The sequence below is a fragment of the Notamacropus eugenii genome, chromosome 4 (assembly GCF_028372415.1).
Source record: "Notamacropus eugenii isolate mMacEug1 chromosome 4, mMacEug1.pri_v2, whole genome shotgun sequence".
NCBI classification, from domain to species: Eukaryota; Metazoa; Chordata; class Mammalia; order Diprotodontia; family Macropodidae; genus Notamacropus; species Notamacropus eugenii.
In genome coordinates this window covers 290,671,137-290,692,580 of record NC_092875.1, presented here as the reverse complement: position 1 = coordinate 290,692,580, position 21,444 = coordinate 290,671,137, and the positions used below count along the sequence as shown (strand labels likewise).

At 35.8% G+C, this 21,444-nt stretch overlaps 1 protein-coding gene across 24 annotated transcripts in view; it reads left to right on the top strand.

Annotated features, from left to right (window-relative positions):
- The window catches only part of NCOA2 (nuclear receptor coactivator 2), a 346,666-nt gene that overhangs the window by 220,539 nt on the left and 104,683 nt on the right, over positions 1 to 21,444 (top strand). For all 24 annotated transcript variants that reach the window (XM_072604810.1, XM_072604824.1, XM_072604819.1 and 21 more), the window contains 2 exons: positions 7,779 to 7,883; positions 9,258 to 9,430. In XM_072604810.1, the coding sequence (XP_072460911.1) occupies positions 7,798 to 7,883; positions 9,258 to 9,430 (259 nt within the window). In that variant the 5' untranslated portion in view covers positions 7,779 to 7,797. The remainder of the gene's footprint in view (positions 1 to 7,778; positions 7,884 to 9,257; positions 9,431 to 21,444) is intronic.

The following is a 21,444-nucleotide window of genomic DNA, read 5'->3' as shown; positions in this document are numbered from 1 at the left end:
CTGTAAAAACTCATCTGCATACTTAGAGAATTTTCTAATATTTAAAAATCTTCTCAAAGTTTCAGTGGTTTCTTAACCCATTTGTTTAAAACGCCTTCATTAGTTTAAAAGCCTTCCAGTTAGTTTCCAAGAATAGCTGACAGGTATCAAGGTAGATTAAAATGTACTGGCTGAATTTCAGCTTAAACCTGTGCATAATTGGTGGATAATACTCTAAAAAATGAGTGTCATATTTTAGCAGGTACAGCCAGTGATCCATTTCTTATATTTCTATTCATTTGTCTCTATAAAGTATCTTTTCACCTATCGTGGTCATTAAGACCAAACATCAAAAGAAATTCATCTTAGATCTACAGAATCATAGCTTTGGTTTTTTACAAGTGTTAAACTGAGATTTTTCAAAAGCAATGGAGCATGTGATTATCTTATTCTCCCTAAAATATTGTTATTCATAATTTATTGAGCAAAAGTTTTCATATAATTAATAAATGAAGTAAAATTATTTTTGAAATATTGTTTATTCATCTTTTTAAAATGCTTTTTGATACATTTTATAATTATCAGTATATATTAGTATTAGATGATTAGATGATAATGAATTAGTACTAATTAGTATTAATGTCTCAATATTAAAATATTGAGATAGGCTCAGTTTTTTGCTGTTGAGTTATTTGATCAGAAAAGTTTGAAAACCACTGATCTAAGAGTACTGTAGTTCTTTTAAGGGCCTTAGTGAAGTCTTTCAGGGAAAACTTTGCATAAAAGTCAGACGTCTGAATACACAATCTTTACCCCTTTCCCCGGGCTGAGATGGGAGAAAATAAGAATGAGAATGAACTAGTACTTTTTCCTCTAGAATTAACATAACAGCCTCTTTCTCCTCCCTACCTCCCCCCAATCCTCCATCTCTACTTGGCTGTTAACTAGAAGTGATCTATATATAGTAACTGCCACTGCTTAGTGGTGAGTGTTGAGGGCTAGGAACAAGGTTAACTCCTTTAGTTATATGTTTGAAGACCTAGTGCATCTCTAACTGTTCGGGAAGCATCTCAGTGTGTTTGGGACATACAACTATACAGTTGCCTGACAGTAAGCTTTAAATGCACCTAACTAAAAACATCAGTTTTGCAAATAACTTCACACCGCTGCCCTCTTTAAATACTTACATACGTACATACATATATATGTATATATACACACGCACATATTATGTCTCTTATTATTTAAAGTATACTAGGAGAAATGTATTTATAAAAGTTCTGTCAACATGGAATGATTGTGGAGATATGTGTAATAAACAGGAAGAAAAAATAGCAATAAAATATGCTAGTGGATCTGCAGTTGTAGATTTCCAGGAAATGTGTGTTTAGGTACCATTATATTATGATAAAAAAAAAAACAGCTTGGCATTTATCAGTCTTGAGTAGGTGTAAATTAAATACAAACAATCTGTTCAGTTAGATCACTATACTTAGATCTAAAGATGCTGCCTCTTTTTTTATGCCATTTATTTTCATTTATTCCTTTTGAGGAAATATGTCAGTGATACTAGTCACAGAAAGATGTAATTATCATGATGGTGCATTTTTAAAAAGTAACTTAATGACAGAAACTCAATCTCTTAGATTATGGAGAAAGCATCTGACTCCCTTCATTTTAATGAGAATAGTACCTGAGTTTTCTGTAGGGATAGTTCCTTATCTTAAATTTGGACCTACTGAAGTGTGAAAGAGGGGATTATAATATGTTCTAAAGGCACTGACTCCATGCGCTCCTTAGCAGTCAGGATAGAACTGAGCACCTTGGATCAGGATAGTGTCATAGCCACATAAGAGACTTGTAGTAAGTTTGTTGAAGTAAAGCAGTCATTTCCCTTTTTTCTTATGTTTTAGATTGGTCTCCAAAATTGGACTGCCATGATTTACAACGTGCCCTTTAGGGAAATAGCTTACTCCAAACTGTTCGATTTTTTTCATTCCTTTTCCTTTTTCTTGAATGCCCCCTTCACCCTCTCCTATGTTCCAGACTTTATATCAGTCAGTCATCAAGTTTCTACTAAGTATCTCCTATGTGCCAAGCTATAGTAAGGGGAGTCAGAAATTAAATAACCCCGACCTCATTTCACTTTACTGAGAGAAACAGTGTGTCGTACATATAAGAATACATGAAATGTATAATATAAAAAAACAGGGTGCAAAAAATAAAAGGCAGTTTCATGAAAGGCAATAGCAGCTTTGTATAGGACTTTGTATAGGAGGTGGCCCTAGAGTGGGGTGGAGAACCTGTGGCCTCCAGGCTGAAGGTTCCCCACCCCTATACTGGAGCTAAGATTGGGAGGGAGTGGAGGAATCTAAGAAGCAGTGGTAATGAGAGGTGATACATTTCCTGGGATGGGAATTAACCTACACAAACGGACTGAGATGGGAAATCGAGTGTCATGTGTGAGGAGCAGCTGAAGGACAGTTTTGTCTGGAGCCTAGAATGCATAAAAGGAAGTCACTTGTAAGTCAGGAAAGATAGATTAGAACCAAATTGTGAAGGACTTTTAAGAACCAACTGAAGACTTCATATTTTATCCTGGAGTCTGTAGATTTTAGTAACTTCTTAACCATGAGGAATTTATATTAGGTTCTAGAGTTCATAGGAAGCCAGAAGCAGGACTGGAAGTGACCACTATACACACCCCTCGTAATTCTTTTGGACCTCTTGTCCACTACCTTGCATTGTCTGATCGTACTATTTAGCAATTATCTTTTCCACTTAACTCCATATTTTGGTTAATAAATAACAATTGACAGTTCTTAGATTAACAAAGAACTTTACAATTTAACTCACTTTTCCTTGTGAAGCAGGCAGAATTGGTATTATTATACCCCTTTTGTAGACAAGGAAACTTGATCACAGAAAAATTAATGGGCTTGTACAAGGTTATACAAAGGCAGAGTGAACATTTGAATCCAGGTCTCCTGACTCCCACATGTGTTACATTCAGAACTTTCAGCCTGTGAAGTTTGGATTCAAAGAGCTGCAGTTGAGGACCTAGAGGGCCACATGTGACCTCTAGGCCTCAGGTTCCCCATCTCTGCACTAGACTATGATGACATAGTAACAGATTAGCAAATCCAATGCAATCCTCAAGTAATATTTACACAAAAGCTGTATCAGCATTAGTTATTACTGATAGCATTAACTTGAACAGTTTACCTGTATCACTTGTGTCTCATCTCTGCTAGATTTTCATCACCTTCAGTTCCAAAAGCCTAAGGAAACCAGATCTATTTGTTTTCTGCTGTCCTTGTCTTTTCATATATTGATTATCTCATCTTCTATGTGTTGAGTTATTATCACTGAAGATGACATCCAGATCTTTACCCTGTAGTCTTTCTCCTTATTTCTCCTTATGCATCATTAACTATATTTTAAATTAGATATCCTGGAACCATTTTAAACTTGGCATGTCCAGCACACAAACTTCCCAATTACTGTCAAGGATAGCCCACCCCCACCCCCAGTCACCCTGATTCCCAGACTCGTTGTCAGAACTTTCAGTCACACTGTTTCTCTCATTAGTTACCCAAATCTTAACATTTTTATCTTCATAACATCTTTAGCATATATTTCTTCTCAGCACACATAACCATCACCCTAATTCAGGCCCTTCATCACATCTTTTCCAGACTATTGTAGTAGCTTCCCAATTGATCCTACTACAGCTACTAAAATGGTTTTCCTAGTGCCCAAGGCAGATTATTTCCTCCTCCTCACAACCAGTAAGCTCTACTAGCTTTCTGTGCTTCTAGGATCTAATATAAAATTCCTCTTTTTTGGCATTTAAAGTTCATTACTTAGCCTTTTCCTTGCTCTCCAGTCTTTGTTACACATTATTCCTGTCATGCTTTCTAAAATCTAATCATGCTGATCCCATTTAATATGATGCTCCAGCCTTTGCACTTACTGCCCCCATGTCTGGAATATTCTTTCTCTTCACCTCTGGCACCTGGAATCCATGGTTGTCTTCAAAACTGAACTCTCATGCCTGCTTTCCTGGTTCTTTGAACTACTAGTATCTTCCCTTTTCTACTCTATGTGTCTTGTAAACTTGAGGACCAGGTCTATTTTCTTTGTATCCCCTGCATTTTACACAGCATCTAAGGTATTGTAAGCCCTTTTAAAAATGCTTCTTTGCTTGATTGATTTCTGCACTCTAAGAAGCCTTCCCCTACTACTATCGGATAAGAACTTGAACTTGGTGACAGTGTTACCCCATACTTGCAACACATCACTATCCTGTCTCAACTGTGGCATTCCAATTGGCCTCTTGAACTGGATGTACAATTGTTTCCACTTTCCTTAAATGATAATGTTTATTGATATACTTGTACATGCCCCCTTTTTAAAAAATCTGTATTTGAGTGGCAGCTGAGGCAACCGCAGTATTTGTACATCTTGAGCCATGCCAGATGAAGCAGTATGCCTTTTTATTCGTTAAGACAAATGGCAGCTGATGGACTCTTGAGGATGTTTTGAAGCTTGTTAAAAATGTAAAATTTATTTTAAAAATGAAGAGCTTATATGTTACTTATCTTTAATAACAACTAGTATTTATATAGCATTTTAAGGTTTGCAAAGTGGTTTACAAATATCTCATTTTGTCCTCACAGGAACCCAGTGAGTTATATAGTTAGGTGCTTTTATTATCCCCATTTTACAGGTAAGGAAACCAAGAAAGAAAAAGGTCACAGGGTCACACAGCTAAGACTCCAGACCCTGTATATACTCCATTCACTTAACTTCACACCTATCATCTTTCTAGATACTTTGTAGGTATTAAATTTTTGCAGGCTACAGTGATATGTTGTATAGTTTCCAATATTTCATTACATAGTCTGTATCACTTAAGTGCAATCTCTGTAAGGATAACTTTTCTGTAATTTATAGTGTCAGTGACCTTATCATGAATTATGATCATAAACCCCATCTCTTCTATTAACATATACATGTGACTCAACTATTTGTTCATGGCCTCTTTGATGTCTTATTATTGGTTGAGTTCATGTGGGTGTCACCTATGGAGTGCCTTCTGCTCTTGGATCTTAGTCATTTAATTGGCTCTCAGGAGAAATAAGCCATTTTTTGGTGCATTAGACAAATCAGTGGCTCATACCTGTTGTCAGCTTTTTTTTTCTTTGTGAACTAGTTTCTTCTAAAAGTATTTCTGTAATGTTTTAAATCATATATCTTGTATTCTAAGAATATCTTATTACTTTTCTTTCTGTCCTTTGACAAAGAAAATCTTCCTACAAGAGTTTTGTTTTTCTTTTGTACCTTGATTGAGTTGGGAGGGAGAGAAAACACACTTATGTTTGTTGAAAAAATTAAATTTAAAAACACAATCTAGAAATTTTCCATTTAAAAAACTTATTGTGTAGTTATTGTTTGCACTAAAATGTCTTTTTTCCTATTATGATTTTAGAAAACCAGTGGGTCTCTTAAAATATTCAGCTTTCATCTTGTTAACCTTATGTTACCAGGATATTTACAGTTTGTAAATTGTGCCTTCACCCACTAGTTGAATTTGATATCCAGATTCAAGCTGAAAAAATTTAGTTCCTATTCTTTCTTGGCACTCATTGAGAATTTTACAGTTCAACTTCAAATAACATTTTGATGTTGTTGAAGAAACTTTCCAAGGGATGAAGTTGCTATTTAATATACTTTTCATTGGAACCATATAACTTGATCATCTACGTATATCTAGTGATTAACCTTCCACTTAGACTTCAAAGTCATACTAAATTCTTTTCAGGAGTGATATTGATAATAGATTTTGTTTTATGTAGAACTTTAGTGGACTTAAGCTGTCTCCTTGGAAAATGCTTAATTTTTCATAACTTTTTCCTCATCTTATTGTGTTTGTGCCATGTTTTAATTATATCATAGTTTTCCTTATGGGCATCAAATTGTATAGTGCCCTCACTGTACTTCTGTCTATTTTATATATTTTCAGTATCTTACTGAATTATAAGTGTAGAACTGATTCAAAAGCATTTCAGTAATCAAAATGGCAGTTTAAATATTAGTGTTCATAGGTATTTTATTCAGTAATGACTGAATTGATGAGTTATACATTGCACCTCTGATACATTTTGGCATGTCCTTTTTGTACCCTTTGCCAGTTTATTGTGTGTGTGTTTGGGGGGGGGTTGTTTTGGGGAGGAGAAATACAAATTAGGATACTCTGTATAAAGTATATATTAAGCATGGTTACTGTCATTTTTATCTTTTGGTAAAAAAATGTAATTAAATTTGGCTTCAGATAAAAACAAAATAAGCTAATATCTGTGTAGTGTTTTACAATTTTCAAAGCACTCACAATTTTTAATGTTTCAGCAGTCTGTTAGATTGTGAGATGACATGTTGAAATTTAGATGACTCCGCTCATATTATTCAGGTAGTCAGTCTCAGAGCTAGAATTAATACCCCAAATCTCATGATTCCTACTGTCATATACTATGCTGGGGTTTGGGTTTTTTTTATTTTAAGTTTCTATTTGTCTGAGATGGGATTCTCTTTTTTTCTTGTGTTTTTTTGAAAGTGGGTGCTGAATAGACTCTTATTGTTTAGACTCTTATTGTTCAGTTGTTTTTCAGTTGTGTCCAATACTTTATGACCCCATTTAGGGTTTTCTTGGCAGATACTGGAGTGATTTGCCATTCCTTATTCAACTCATTTTTATAGATGAGGAAACTGAGGCAGAAAGGATTAAGTGACCTGCTTAGGGTTACACAGCTACTGTCAGAGGTCAGATTTGAACTCAGGAAGATGAATATTCCTGACTCCAAACCCGATACTCTGTCTACTGTAGCACCTAGCAGCCCAGATGTTTACATACTAATGATTAGAATGAATGTCAACACACTGGTTCTACCTGTTGTCTTATATCTCCTCATTTTTCTGTTTTGAATGCCTTGCATCAGGACACAGTTCATTTTCCCAAGCAAAAAGAAAGAAGTGTATCTCTGGAGTTTGAGGTTGTTTGAACCTTGGTGAAAAGTCCTAAAGCCAACTCAGAGAAGAAATAAAGTCACCATAGAAAGTTGGATATGATAGGTGGCAGTGTATGACATAGGAAACTGCCTCTGAATGCAGAGGATGGAGGGAGGGGGTAAGCTGCCAATAGAGGGTACTATAAAATAAGGGGTAGGAGAGGCCAGAGAAAAATCCTAACTACAGAGGCAGGAGAAGATGTCTTTTATAGATTTCTTTGGGAGAGGCAACACAGAAAAAAGGTTTAATACCTGTCTGACTAAAAGCTTTTGGAATAATTAAACTTAGTTTTTCAACACTTCTGTATATATCCCTTTGTTATGGAAAACTCCTGCAGAAGTCAGCCTTCATATTGACTGAACCAGAACAGACACTGAGAGGAGCCTGTTCACAACACCCTATGAGTTTTCACATAGTGTCAAAATTACTCCTGAAACTGGAAAGATTGTGTTTAAGCAAAATCTTCTGTTAAGCAAGAAGATGTAGTTCCATGTGTTGCTGGAATGTAGCTTGCTTTGAGAGGTTTAGCACTAACAAAAGCAATTATTTTTCTTAACTGTTTCACTGCCCATTAATTTATTCTTTTGATGTAAGCCAAAATGTCAGTTGGAAGTACATGAGCTTATTAGTCAGTCAACTTATTGATTTATAATTGATCTCTGATATACAAATCAGGAACATGCTGTTGTTCAGATACATTATCACTACTTACTATTCTTCTTTCATTGTAGTTGCTGATATGTGTTCAAGATGAGTGGAATGGGAGAAAATACCTCTGACCCATCTAGGGCAGAGACAAGAAAGCGCAAGGAATGTCCTGATCAGCTTGGACCCAGGTTTGATTCATTCCAAGAAAAAAAATTGTATTATTGGGAAGTCACATAACCTTGATGATTTGGTGGGTTCCTGCCACCCCTGAAAGTGTGATTCTAGAACTTCCAGTGAAGACTTCATTTCAGATATAAATATACTATTTAATTTTTCTTATTAATAACTCTTTAAACAAATTATGCATAATTTTAAAAATTCTGAATATCTAAAAAGTTGCAGGGTTGTTGTTGTTATTGTTTGTAAAATCAGGAGAGCTGAGTTTATTTCTTCTGAATCTTCCTGTCCAACAACCCCTAAAACTATTTGAACCTGATAGTCCTTGATTTTTATATTTTGTTTTGACTAATAGATGTCAAGAAATTTATGTCCCATGAAAAGGAAGAATTGTGCCACAGATATAATTCAGTTTTGAGAGAAAAAAGTTAAAAAATAAATAGTTCATTTACCTTGGAGTAGAATAAAAAGAAAAAAAACAAGGAACTTTTCAGTGAATATTATTAATATTATAAAATTAGTCCTAAATTATGGGAAGTTAAAGAACAAGGGAAAAAACTGAAAGTTTTTGAGGGACTTAAAAAGAGATATAGACAAAATTTTCTAATTTTTTAACCATGCCTGACACTGAGAAGGCCTGGAAAAAGAAGTGGTGTGTTACAGTGGAAAGAAAACTAGAAGTTCAGAACCTGCAGCTTTGGTCTTACCTCTTTCAGACATACTTAGGGTATATTAATTTTGGGGGCCTCAGTTTTTTATCACCTGAAATATTGAATGTTTGGTCTCCATATATCAAGTCTTTACCAGCTTTAATATGATACCATAAAAATAAACTTAATATAGTGATAGAGATTTGATTATTTCATTGTTTTAGATCAGATTTAGAAGGTTCATATATATATATAAAGATGTTTTTATTATAATCTCAAACAGAATAAGCATTTTAAGTATTTTGATTTGCTTGCCATTTAGCAATTGATAACTCCATTGTGCTTTAGAAAGAAATATTATTTAATAAAGCAGTTATCAAGAGAAAATTTCGAGTTTTCTACCTCACCCAATAGACATGAGAAATTTCAACTATATTTTACATTAAGTCCTAAAAACCAAAAGATTGAATATGCTTTGTTTACATTTTACATGTCATTTGGCTTGGAAAATTACCAATCATTTAGATTCAATTATTATAGCAATTTTCCCCTTCTCTCCTACCACTCCTCAATAAATTTTTCTATAAAAGTTCAAATTTTAATTTTATTTCAGTGTGTGTGTGTGTGTATACGTACTCAGTGCACAAGCAATTTTTAATATAGTTTCTTTAACTTCTGTTGCATAAAAAGTATCTGTTGTGATACATTTGAAGTCAATGTTCATTTCCATTTTAGCCCTAAAAGGAGCACAGAAAAACGCAACCGTGAGCAGGAAAATAAGTATATCGAAGAGCTTGCCGAGTTGATTTTTGCAAACTTCAATGATATTGACAATTTTAACTTCAAACCTGACAAATGTGCAATCCTAAAAGAAACTGTGAAGCAAATTCGTCAGATTAAAGAACAAGGTAAGAGTTTTAGTTGATTATTTTGGAGAGTTTTATTTCTGTTTGATCTGAGTCTGATATAGATTTCAGATTCCTCTCAATTTTTTAAGTTATTGATGAAGTAATGTTGACATGAGACAGGATAAAATATAAGTATCATTTGCAGGAGTTTATGGATACATTATACAAAATTCATCCATTATCATAGGTTCAGATGCAGGTGACTTCCATAATTTTTTGGGGAGAAGCTAGTTGATGGAAACCAGAATTGTAAAACATGAAATAGCTCCTGTTTCAACTAGTCAGCATGTTTGGTTTAAGTCTTTGAGCCTCAACTGTTGATGTCAGTTAGGTTAGAACTTCATATCCTGGATGACAGTAGATTTGAAAGACCCTAATCTCTAGCCAGACTTCTTTTGTGAAGTTTAGAAACAGTACATGACAGCTTTCTTCCTGTGTTTTTTTTTTTTTTTGGTCCAAGACCAGTTTTTCTGTCTCTTTTTCTTTGATATTTTTGTCTATAGAAAAAAGGAGAAGTAATATTTTTTAAATAATACTTTTGACTTTGTAGTGCCAAAAAGACTATGTTGGGCAGGCATGAACAGTGTCTCAGTGCTTGGGGCTAATACATGCTCATGAAGTATGTGTGTACTGTTTTACTTCAGGGCCAAAAAGATTATTATCTTCTTGTAATCTGTTTTTGAAGACATCCTCTTAGATTCCGTACTCTTTCATCTAAAACCTTTCATATAATATTCCAGGAGTAAATCCTTTAGAAAGATAATATTTGCTTTTGCATGTTAGTTATATTAGTCTGAAACCCTTACTTGACCCATCAACTCCCCCAAATTTCTATCTCCCTGCCAACATTATCATCACAGAATTTTCCATTTGTAGATATGCACTTTTCTTCTAGATTCTGGTTAAAGCGAGTGACCAAGTGTAGGAAAATAGAAATCTAAAACTACCATGAAACTGAGAGAATATCTAGTCCCAAAGCCCTCTTGTTTTTCTGAAGCTGGGGTCTACAAAAAGAGCTTGAACTAGACATAATAAGTGCCCTGACTCTTTGCTTTATCACTGGAAATATGTGAATGTGTCTTAATTAAGTACTTAGGATACAGATTCTAATATGAACCTGCCCTCAAATTAATAGCTTCTCATTTCCTGTTTTCCTTATGAAAAGTATATAGTCATTTTAAACTAAGTGCTTCTTTTGCCTCTTCCTATGGGCTCCCTTACCCCCCCACCCCCGATTTTAAAATATCTGTGTCAGACTCTAAACCTATACATTCCCTCAATGTCTTTGTATGAAGCTTAAGTGTTCTTCCTCAGTTTCTCTGCATAGAATTGTTGGAGAGCAGGGCTTAGCTTATAAGGCTAATGTGAAATGTAATTGGTAGAAGTTTATAATGCTTTGAAGATGAAAAGGGCTCGGAGACTATGTTTTGGTTATAATAACTATGATTCATTCAAGTGAAGAAACCATTAAGTTTGCTTAGATTTCTTAAAGTCTGAAAGAGATTATTTTCTACATACTGCACATACTGAATAAGGAATCTTACATTTTAAAACAGCCATTAAGTATTTTCCACTGCTTTGTACCTACAAGAAAGTTTTGCAGAACACTGTTGATTCCACTTGAAAACAAAAGACATGTTAAGATCTGTCGTGCTGGGATTTTGCCATAACTTCACTGTGTTTTTAAGCAAAAAAAGTTGCACACTGCAACCACCCAAGAAGCTGTAATAATAAATAACATGTCATTTCTTATTGTTCTAATACGATTTCTACTGATTTTAAAAGTAAATTTACTTGAAGATAGAAATAAACCTAAAAAAGTTAGAAGATACAAATTAAATTCATTTTCAAACCATTTTAGACCTTTATCCTTTGTTAGAAGAGTAGCCCTTTAAAGAGACCCAAAGGTCTTCAACCAGAGGAGTCTCTACACAGTTGGCAAGTGAAAAGAGCATTTTGGTATCTTCCAAGATTCCTGAGTTCTAGTGACGCCATGAGTATAGTGAGTAGCACCCCAACAGGAATGCTCACTTGATTTTACCTCCTTATATAAAAATAATTCACATATTCATAGCACTTGAAAATTTTCCTATTTTCCGTATAGTAACACTGTAAAATAGGTAGTCATTATTACATATGAGAAAACTCAGAAATAACTGGGTTAGGAATTTTCCAGGGGTCTCCTAGAAAGAACTGGAACTCAAAACTCAGTTCTTCTGACACCCAGACCATCCCTTTTTCTAGTATACTGCACTATAAAATTGACAGCCAAAAAAGTAAAGAAGGACCACAGAATTCAGTTTAGAAACTCAGAAATGCATAAAGTATACACATAATATTGTGTAATGTCAACATTTTTCTTTTAGTACCATAATAATTCAGACTTCTACTCTGGTATGAGGGGATTTTCCAGATTGTGGGGGTGCCATGCCCCTAACCCCCATGATGTAGAAGGGATAACTGTATAGGGGAAAAAATGATCTCAAATAGAAATCTGTTCAGAAAATATATTCAACAAATTGTCATCAGCTAGAATCTCAAATTCAGAATCCCCATGAAAATTTAATATCATATGGTGAGGGGCAAAAGGAAAAGTTTATAGCTTCTAACGAAAAATAAAATTGAAATGGAAAGGAATTGAAATTCTTTTAGGAAACAGTAAAGAAAGTGATGTATTTCTATCACCCTATATCACTGCTTTATAATTAAGTAATGCCACTTTTGTTTCACAGAAGTTGGAATACCTTTTGTTGATTTTTAAAATTATTAAAAGTTCTTTACTACTTCATTTACCACTACTTTTATATTATTTATTTAAACAGCAAAATGTATGCATTAGCTTAGAGAGAATTGGTTTAAACACTTGAAATGCTATAGAGAAAAATGTGGTTTGCCCAGCAAGAAGCCATAAAACCACTAATAAGTATATTTTAGAGTGGTGTTCTCTTGGGACAAGCTAGAGAAGTAGAATCCTGAGTTTCTTTACATGACCTAAATGAATTAACTTTTTTTTTTATGTTTTTAGTTCTAATAAATTTTGATCCGTGGTAGTATGCCAGAATTTTTATTTGATTCATATGATGCAGGATCTCTTTGTCCTTTTAAAAAGTTGGATTAAAACCATTATTAAATAAATATTTATTTTGTGATCATTTTTTCTACTATGATATGGTTTCCAAAAAATCAAAATCAATTCAACAGGTACCATTTGTGAATGTCCCAAATAGTAATTGAATGCTTAGGCCATGTATATGAGTTCCATTTCAGTCTCTGTATGCCCAGTGCCTTGCACAGTTGATAAATACTTGTTATTTGCTTGATTATAGAGTGTGTATATGTGTAAGATAGGAGTGAGTAGCTATAGAATTGATTCTTTATCAGTAACACAAGTTATAAACATGTAGTGCCAGGGCTGAAATAAAATTTCCTTTATGGAAATTTATTTATGTGGGGACAACTTTCATTATGTTTGCTATAATCATGCTGGTGTTTTCTTTGTCTTGTTTTTATGTAAAGTAGCAATGGGTAATTTGGCAGGAATCACTAAAATGGAAATAGGTAACCAACCTAACTGGATAGAACCCAAGAAGAGTTGAATGAATTTTTTTTTAAGTGTGCTTTGCAAAACTTTTTACTTGACTCTTTTTTTTTTTAAGTGTTTGGAACTCTTTGAAATATAATTATATTGAAGGATTTTTTCTTAACAGGTCATTTTAACAGCAAACCCCATATCATAGTCATTTCCTCCAGGCAATAGTTTCAGCCCTCTTCTGCCCAGGCTCCCCACTACTGTTTTAGCATTCTCATGGAATGTGGATTGTTCCATGGATTTGTTCCACAAAGTAGCAAAATATCAAGCTGGCTGTCAATGGAGAATAGTTTCCATTATCTTGAAGCTTAATACTTACATATTATTAATGGTGAATTTTTAAATACTAATTTTTAGACATATAGTTTTGTACTTGAAATGATTTTTGCATGTTTGTGTTGATGTTCAGGTAAGTGGAATGGTAGTTTAAAATTTTTCTATGCCATTACTGTTAAAGAATAATTGTTTTAAGTTATGTGGAAAAATATTCATAAATGATAAAATAGAGGTCACCAGTTCCATAAGGATTACTATATCTAAAATCCCAAACTGAAAAAATATTTTTTTCTGTTTTTAAAAAGGTCTCTCTAAATAAATAGTTCCTTTTAGAAGGAACTAAAATTTAAAGTTGGTCATTTTAAGTAGTATCACTATCTTAAACCACATCAGAACATGTAGTATTCTAGAAAAACTCATTTTTATTGAATGAACAATCATTGTTAATAAAATAAGTACTTCATATTTAGGATCATAAGATTATACATATACAGTTAAAGTCACCTAGTTCAGGCCTCATTTTACTGATAAAAAACAACTGAGGCTCCAAGAAGTTATATGACTCTCCCAATATCACATCGATTCAACTAGTTATTATTTACCTACTGTATATACCAGATGGTGGGAGATACAGAAACAAAAATGCAGTAGTCTCAGCTCAAAAGGGAATTCCAGATGTAGCAAACATCTTATTCAGCAACAGAGATGGAAGATGAACTATTGTAAATCAAAGAACTCCAGGGAGTCCATTTTTTCTGTATTGCAGAGTATGTGAAAAAGCAACAATGTGTTAAGCCTGGACTGGTAACCTGGAGCCAGATTTTAGAGGGCTACAGAATATGTAATTTATGTTTTATTGTGGAGGCAATAGAAGAGGCATTGGAAGTTTTTGAGCCGGAGCAGATGATGATCAGACCTATACTCTATTATTATCAATTTGGCATCTGTGTGGAGAATTTATCATCCCCTAGAAGCCCATAAAAGATCCATCTTTAATAAAGTCCTCATCACCTCTTGCAACAGCTTCCTAATTAGTCTCCTTGCCTCAGGTTTCTCACCACTCACATGATATATACTGCATGTCCCATCTCTGTGCCTTTGTCCTGACCTCCAACCTCCTTCCCAATTCCTCTCTCCCTCTCCCCCATGCATTTCCTGTGCCTCACAAGAGTCCTTCACTTCCTTCAAGATGCAGGTCATACACCACCTTTTACGGTACATTTCCTTATTCCTGTCCTCCAGCTGCTAATGCCCACCTAACCTTTCAAGCTGTTTTATATATATTTATTATTTCATTTTGTGTGTAGTTTATGTATTTTTCTCTGAACTTGTCTCTTCAATGAGAGACAAGTTCTCAACTCTTTGGGAATAAAGATTGTTTGATTCTTTGTACTTACATCCCCAGTGCCTAGTTCAATGCCTTGTACACAGTAAGCACTTAGTAGTTATGGATTGAAGAAGTATTTATTGAGCACCTACCATGTGCCTGGCAGTGTGATAGATGCTGCGGTTACAGAGGACAAAAATGAACCTGTTCCCTCCCTTTATAGAATTCACATTCTAAGGAGCATCATATACACAAATATATAACTTTGAAAAAGTTTGATGAGATAGCCCTAAGAGCAGAAGTCAGAAAAGACTTTTTTGTGGCAGATAGCACTTAAGCTAGTTTAAAGATTCTGTGATTTTCTTGGTGTGGGTACCCCTTAACACATTTTGTAACCCTTATCCTACTTAAGAACATGGCTTTTGTATAAGCTATGAGCCTTTACACTTTATGATCCTATCTTAGTCACTTATTCCCTTTATTATAGTCCTGTCCTTTTTCCTCCCCTGTATGATATATATGATGTCTTAAGTCCAGAATACCTTTGAAATGTTAGTTTGTATTTTTTGCATGAAAATAAGTCAGCTCCCATATCTAAGGATTTAAGTTGATGTGTTCAGAAATTTACTACAATGTGTTTCGTTTTGTTTTATTGTTTCAAAATAAATTTTATTGATATCTTTTGTTTTTAATTAACAAAATTTAAGTTAGCATAACCAGACAATATCCCACAGTCCTTAACTCTGAAGTAGGAAGGAATGTCTACTATCTCTTCTTTAAGGCCAAGCCTGGTCATTATAATTTGCTGGATTTATTTTCCATTATTATGTTGTTGATGTTTTTCTTGAAAAAGAATTTATGATAGAGATTGAATGGTTGATTCTCTATATTAGTGGGGAACAGCAGCTCTTTTTTTGGTCTTACCTGTCAGGTTGTTCAATGGTTATGCAATTATCTCTGCTTGACTTTTTTTTTCAAGGTCAGTTCTTTTTGGTAGAATATATATTACACTTGCTTCTGGTTTTTTCAGTCTTTTAAAAATCATTTCTTGTCATTTTATGGAGCTATTAAATTCCATTCTAGTATTGTCTATTGTTTCAATAAGGTTTTTTACCTTTTAGATAATTGACCTTCTAATTCTTTCTTCCAGAACACTCATTTCCAGATTTCCTCCCAGCGCTTACACTTCTCTTACATCTGCTTCCTTCTAGCATTCTTATTTCAATTACAAAATCAGTTTTAAGTCTTTTTTAAAGAGCTAAACTTTTGCTTCACCTCTTTCGGGTATTTTATTTGAGTTTGTGCCCCCAAGTTGTGCTTTCCCTTGCAGTTTGCATGTAGCTTTTAGATCCAGTTTGGAATTATATCTGCACAACTGCTGCTTGTTTTTGTACTTCCTCATCACTCACTAAACAGGATAATAGGAACTACAACTGCTCCTTCCTCTTGGATGGCCAGCTCTTGGCAGAGGGCCCCTCCTCATCCCTCACAGAATCTCTCACCTCATATTTGGCAGTCAGCAACAGGGATGCTAGTTGGCTCGGTTCCTGCTCCATGCAGAAGGTCAGGCCCTTCCATGCTCCATCTGGGGCTTCTTCTTACCTTGTGGTACAACTACAGAAACAGCCCAGCCCTCATGCAGTCCCTGTATTACAATGCTTTGCACTGTAATTCCTGACTAGGCTGCCCCCCACCCCATGCACACACCCACATCAACCCCTCCCTTTACATCTACACCCCATAGGTCTCGGTCTACCTGTACTGACCTGGATGGGAAAAAAGTGACTCATTCTGATTTTTTTTCCCCTTGGATTTCATAATCACAGCTCAGTCTGGTACATTTTCTAGAGCTTTGCAAAGTAATTGTGGGGGAAGGCTCAGGTGGTCTGTTGTGTTGTTTTTTAGTTGTGTCTAACTCCTTGGGACCCAAAATGGGGTTTGCTTGGCCGAGATACTGGAGTGATTTGCCATTTCCTTCTCCAGCTCATTTTATAGATGAGAAACTGAGGCAAATAGGGTTAAGTCATTTTCTCAGGGTCACACAGCAAGTAAGGATCTGAGGCTGGGTTTGAATACAGTAAGGTGAGTCTTCTTGGCTCCAGGCCTGGCACCCCCTAGGTGCCCCTTAGATGTTATTTATGATTTTATTTACATCTCATGTCTGCTTTTCTCTGACTATCTTCATTTGAAGATACTAATGTAAAAGGCTAAAAGGCAGAGAAATAAGAGAAGAAAAGATATAGATCACCTGTAAAATATGTAATATTTATGTGTTATGTCAGTATAAGCTTTTGTAATCTAGTTTACCAAGATATCTAAATCTGACAGCTATCCAGAGTGTCATCCAGTGACACTCCAATCCAATGATGAATTTTCTTCTCCTAATGTTTCAATAGGAATGTTTATTTTTATATTTTCAGACTTTTCCCATATTATAGCTAGTTGTAACATTCTGGTTTTTCACTGTAATTCACTTGTGTCATCTAAGTTTGGTGAAAAGGAGTGTGGGATGAGGCAGCAGAGACATTTCTCTTTTCAATCACAGGCAGAAATGAGCATTTGTGCCTGAACTATTAACAGTAGTGTCACCTCCCCTGCTGCCCTCTGCCCCTTTCTTGTCAACAGTGACATATACAAAAATTGTAAGAAACTTGCCTCTAAATGAATCTGATTGACAACAGGAATCTTTTCAAGTTTTTGTTTTGTTTTGTTTTTTTGTTTTGTTTTGTTTTCTGTTACCTCCAATCCGTATTGGAACAAAAAAATCTGGTATAAATGGGTCTATTACAGTGGGTACAAATAGAACCTGAAGCTTATTTTACCGTTGAAAAGCTGAAACTGGAATATTTATTTGTCACTAGATATGGCAAAAGTCACATAGACTTTTGAGATGTTAACGGCATCAGCGGGAGAGAAGTTGGGGATTTTGGCAAGAAGTTGGGGATTACACTCAAGAAACAGATTAGGAATGTGAAAAAGTAAAGATCATTTTCAGCTGTCAGAAATCAGGGAAGGATTTGTGGAGCTATTGTTTGTGTTGAGATATGATGGATAGAAGAGGCAGCTAAATGGTTCAGTGGATAGAGCTCTCTGGGGCAGCAATCAGGGAAGACCCTCAGACATTTACCAGCTGTGGGACCCTGGGCAAGTTGTTTAACTTCAGCTTGCCATAATCCACTGGAGAAGGAAATGGCAAACCACTGTGGTATATTCAAGAAAGCCTCATGGACAGTGTGGTCCACAGGGTCATAAAGACTGAATGAACACGACTGAACAAGGGAGATGAATAGAAGAGATGGGAGGCAAGGACATTGCAAACATATAAAAATAGAGGTTCTAATAGTAATAGCTTATGAACATCACTTTCAAATGCCATATCTTTGTATAAGAGATAGTGGGGTTCCAGTTGAATGAATTCTGGACTAGGAATTAGCAAAGAAGTTTCTGGGAGGTTCTGCCCCTTCTGTCCCTCTGTCTTCCTTTCTGAGACTTCTTCCTCAACCCCCACCTTTGGTCTTGGCACATGCCCCTGAGACTTTTCAGGATGTTCCACCTCAGCCCCAGGTCTATGCCTCTAGTTTTTGTTTCTGGGCCCCTTTCTCCAGAGCCCATTCCTGGATCAGACCCACACCAAATTTCCAGGTTCTGCCTGTCGTTAGATAGTCTTCCTAATATTCACAGGACACAACATCACCACATGCCCTTAATCTAATCAGCTCTCTCTCTCTCAATGGACTTCTCTCTAGACACTAGTAATATGCCTGGACTCATTCTTCAGTGATTTGCCTACTCATACCCCATCATATTTCCTCTGGCTATCATATATCCCTATTTCCTCATCTTTCACTCCTCATTCCTTTACTCCCATTCCCCTTTGACCTACCCTTTCACTGTCCTAGTCCCCTTTATTCACCCTTTCTGTGGAATACCTGCTTAGCAAGTAACTTGCTTTCATCTTCAATTTTTTCCTTCTTAGTTCCTCCGTAATGATATCTCATCCCTGGCTTCCCTTTACAGTTCCACTTGCACTTTCACTCATATCTCCCTAAACCAGGGATGGGAAACCTGTGGCCTCGAGGCCACATGTGACCCTCTAGGTCCTCAAGCTCAACTCTTTGACTGAATCCAAACTTAATCCAATTCTTAATAAATCCAAATCCTTAACAAAAGGATTTGTTCTGTGAAGTTTGTAGTGAGAACATTGACAAACTTCTTTCTTCCCATCTATCACCATCATTCAGTAACTCTGATTACTCTCCCAGGATTCCAGTGGGTGTTATCTGTCAATCCGCAAAACACTTCTTTTTTCCTACAAAAGTTAAGATCCACTCTCTCCCAGTCTTTCTGTCTACCCCCACACCTTCCTTCAGTCGAGGGGACGTCAACATAGAGCTGTTTGTTCCTAACAACCTAACATTTCAGTTCCTCAGTTTTATAATTTCATGTGTCCTTCTCCAATCCACATCATCTACACACAGAGAATGTCATATCCTTAACCCTGCCATTGCCCATAAGTATTCACTTCCATATTCTTGATCTCTCTTTTATCCCATCTTTCCCCCTGCTTTTAACCCTTAAACCTGTTCTTCGAACACACTGTAACCTTTCCAACACTTAGTTTTTTCCTAGGGCATCACCCCACTCGTCTTGGCTTCCCTATCTCCTCTCCTCCTTGTTGAGTCAGTCCAACTCTACATCATCTTCTATGCTCCAGTCCCTTGACCCTTATCCTCTTGCTGTTTCATGCCTTGCAAGCCCCTACCTTGGATTATGCCTACTCTCTGGAGCCTTAGCTCCTATTTTCCTGGTGCCAAATAGAGCTGGAGAAAATCATGAAAATTGTATTGATTGGCTTACTGTCCCCCATTCAATGTCTGTGCTATTCCAAACCTTTTCATCCTTCTGTAAGCCTGTACAGCCTCTCCCTACCCTCTCCAAACCTTTTCATCCTTCTGTAAGCCTGTACAGCCTCTCCCTACCCTCTCAGTTGAAAACCATGCTTCATATTTCACTTCTTTAAAAGAATGAAGTGATTTGAAAAAAAAAAAGAATGAAGTGATTTGGTGAGAGCTCCCTCTTTTCTTTTTGTCATCTCACATCACTCAGATGCCTTAAGAATGCACAATGAATGGAGTACTGAGCTGGGCCTGGAGACCTGAGTTCAGAAATTTGGCCTTAGACACTAGCTAGCTATGTGGCCTTGGGCAAGTCATGTAACCTATGGAAAATGAAGATAACAAAAGAACTTGATTCATCAGGATCAAATGAGATAAGAACTATAAAGAGCTTATCATAATCTCTGGCACATAGTAGATGCTGTATAAATATTTATTCCCATCTTCCCTCCCCTCCTGTTTCTAGTAGAGGAGAATGGATAGAGGGAATGTGAATAGGAAAAAGTAAATGATAATTACAGATTTAAAAAGAGAGTACTATAAAAATACACAGAATAAAATATAAGGTAATTCAGAGTGAGAGACAGAGAAAACAGGACAGCTTTGATATGTTGAAGTTATATGTATATATATATTATTTACCTTAAGAAAATAAGGTATAAATAGGTGATTCTTACTTTTCTATGCAACTTTTTCCTATTTTCTTGTATGGAAATTTTTTTTTTTTGGTGTTTCTTGCATTTTGAATGAATGAATAAATAAATAAAGAGCAGGGGTGGGGGTGGGGAAGAGACCATTGCAATTCCTCATACTAGAGATGATAGGTGCCTTGCAGGGTGATGGTTTTGTGAGTGCAAGAAATGTTATGGAGGTAGGTATTGTAAAGTTCACCAACTACCTGTTAAACATTTAAAATTGGATGATTGAGAGATATCTGAAACTCAACATGTTCAAAACAGAACTCAATATCTTCCTATAAAACCCCTCCTAGAACTTCCCTATTTCTGTTAGGAGCACTATGTTTTATCAGTTTCCAAGTGGAAAATCAAGGTGGTAACTCCTTATTCTCCTTGGCCCCATAGTCACTCACTTGCCAAATCCTGCCATTTCTAATTCCACACCATGTCTCATGTCTAACCCTTTGTCATTGTTCACACCTCCACCATCTTAGTTCTGGCCCTCATTGATCTCTATCTAGACTCTTCCTCAATCCAGTTGGCCTCCCACACAGCTGCCAAAGATATCTTCCTTAAGTGCTAGTCTAACCAGGTCACTTTCCTACTCAGTCAACTCTAGAAGCTTACTCTTGCCTCTAGGATCAAATATAAAATCTGTTTTCAATGTTAACACCCTTAAAATCTTGGCCTCAGTCAATTTTTTTTTAGTCGTTATATGTTATACCTTGTCCTGCACAGAGTCCTAGCAAGACTGACGTTATTGCTTTTCCTTACATGTGGCGTTCCCGTTTCTCACCACATTGGCTTTGCACTGGCCATCCTCCATGTCTGGTACTCTTGTCTCTTTTGTCCCTCAGAATTTTCTACTTCCTTCGGGACTCAGCTAAAGTATCACCTTGTACTACACTTTTTTATTGTATTGTTTTCTCTCACACCAGCATACTGCCTTGCAGATTGTAGTTTCTTAATAAATATTTGTTGAATTGGTGGGGTGGGGGTGGCAAATAGATGGAATCTCAGCTGCCACTGGTACTCTTTGCTTCCTTCCACCCTGTGTAATACCTTTCTGCTCAGTCATCATCTTCTACATGAAACCTTTACTACTTGCCTCCAAGTACTAGTGCTCTTCTTCTCTTTTACTTAGCTACCATGTGTTTATCCTGAATATAATTCTTCTGAACGTCCATGGATGTGAACATGTTTCACAACCATGACAGAATATAAGCTTATGAGCACAGTTTCATTTTTTC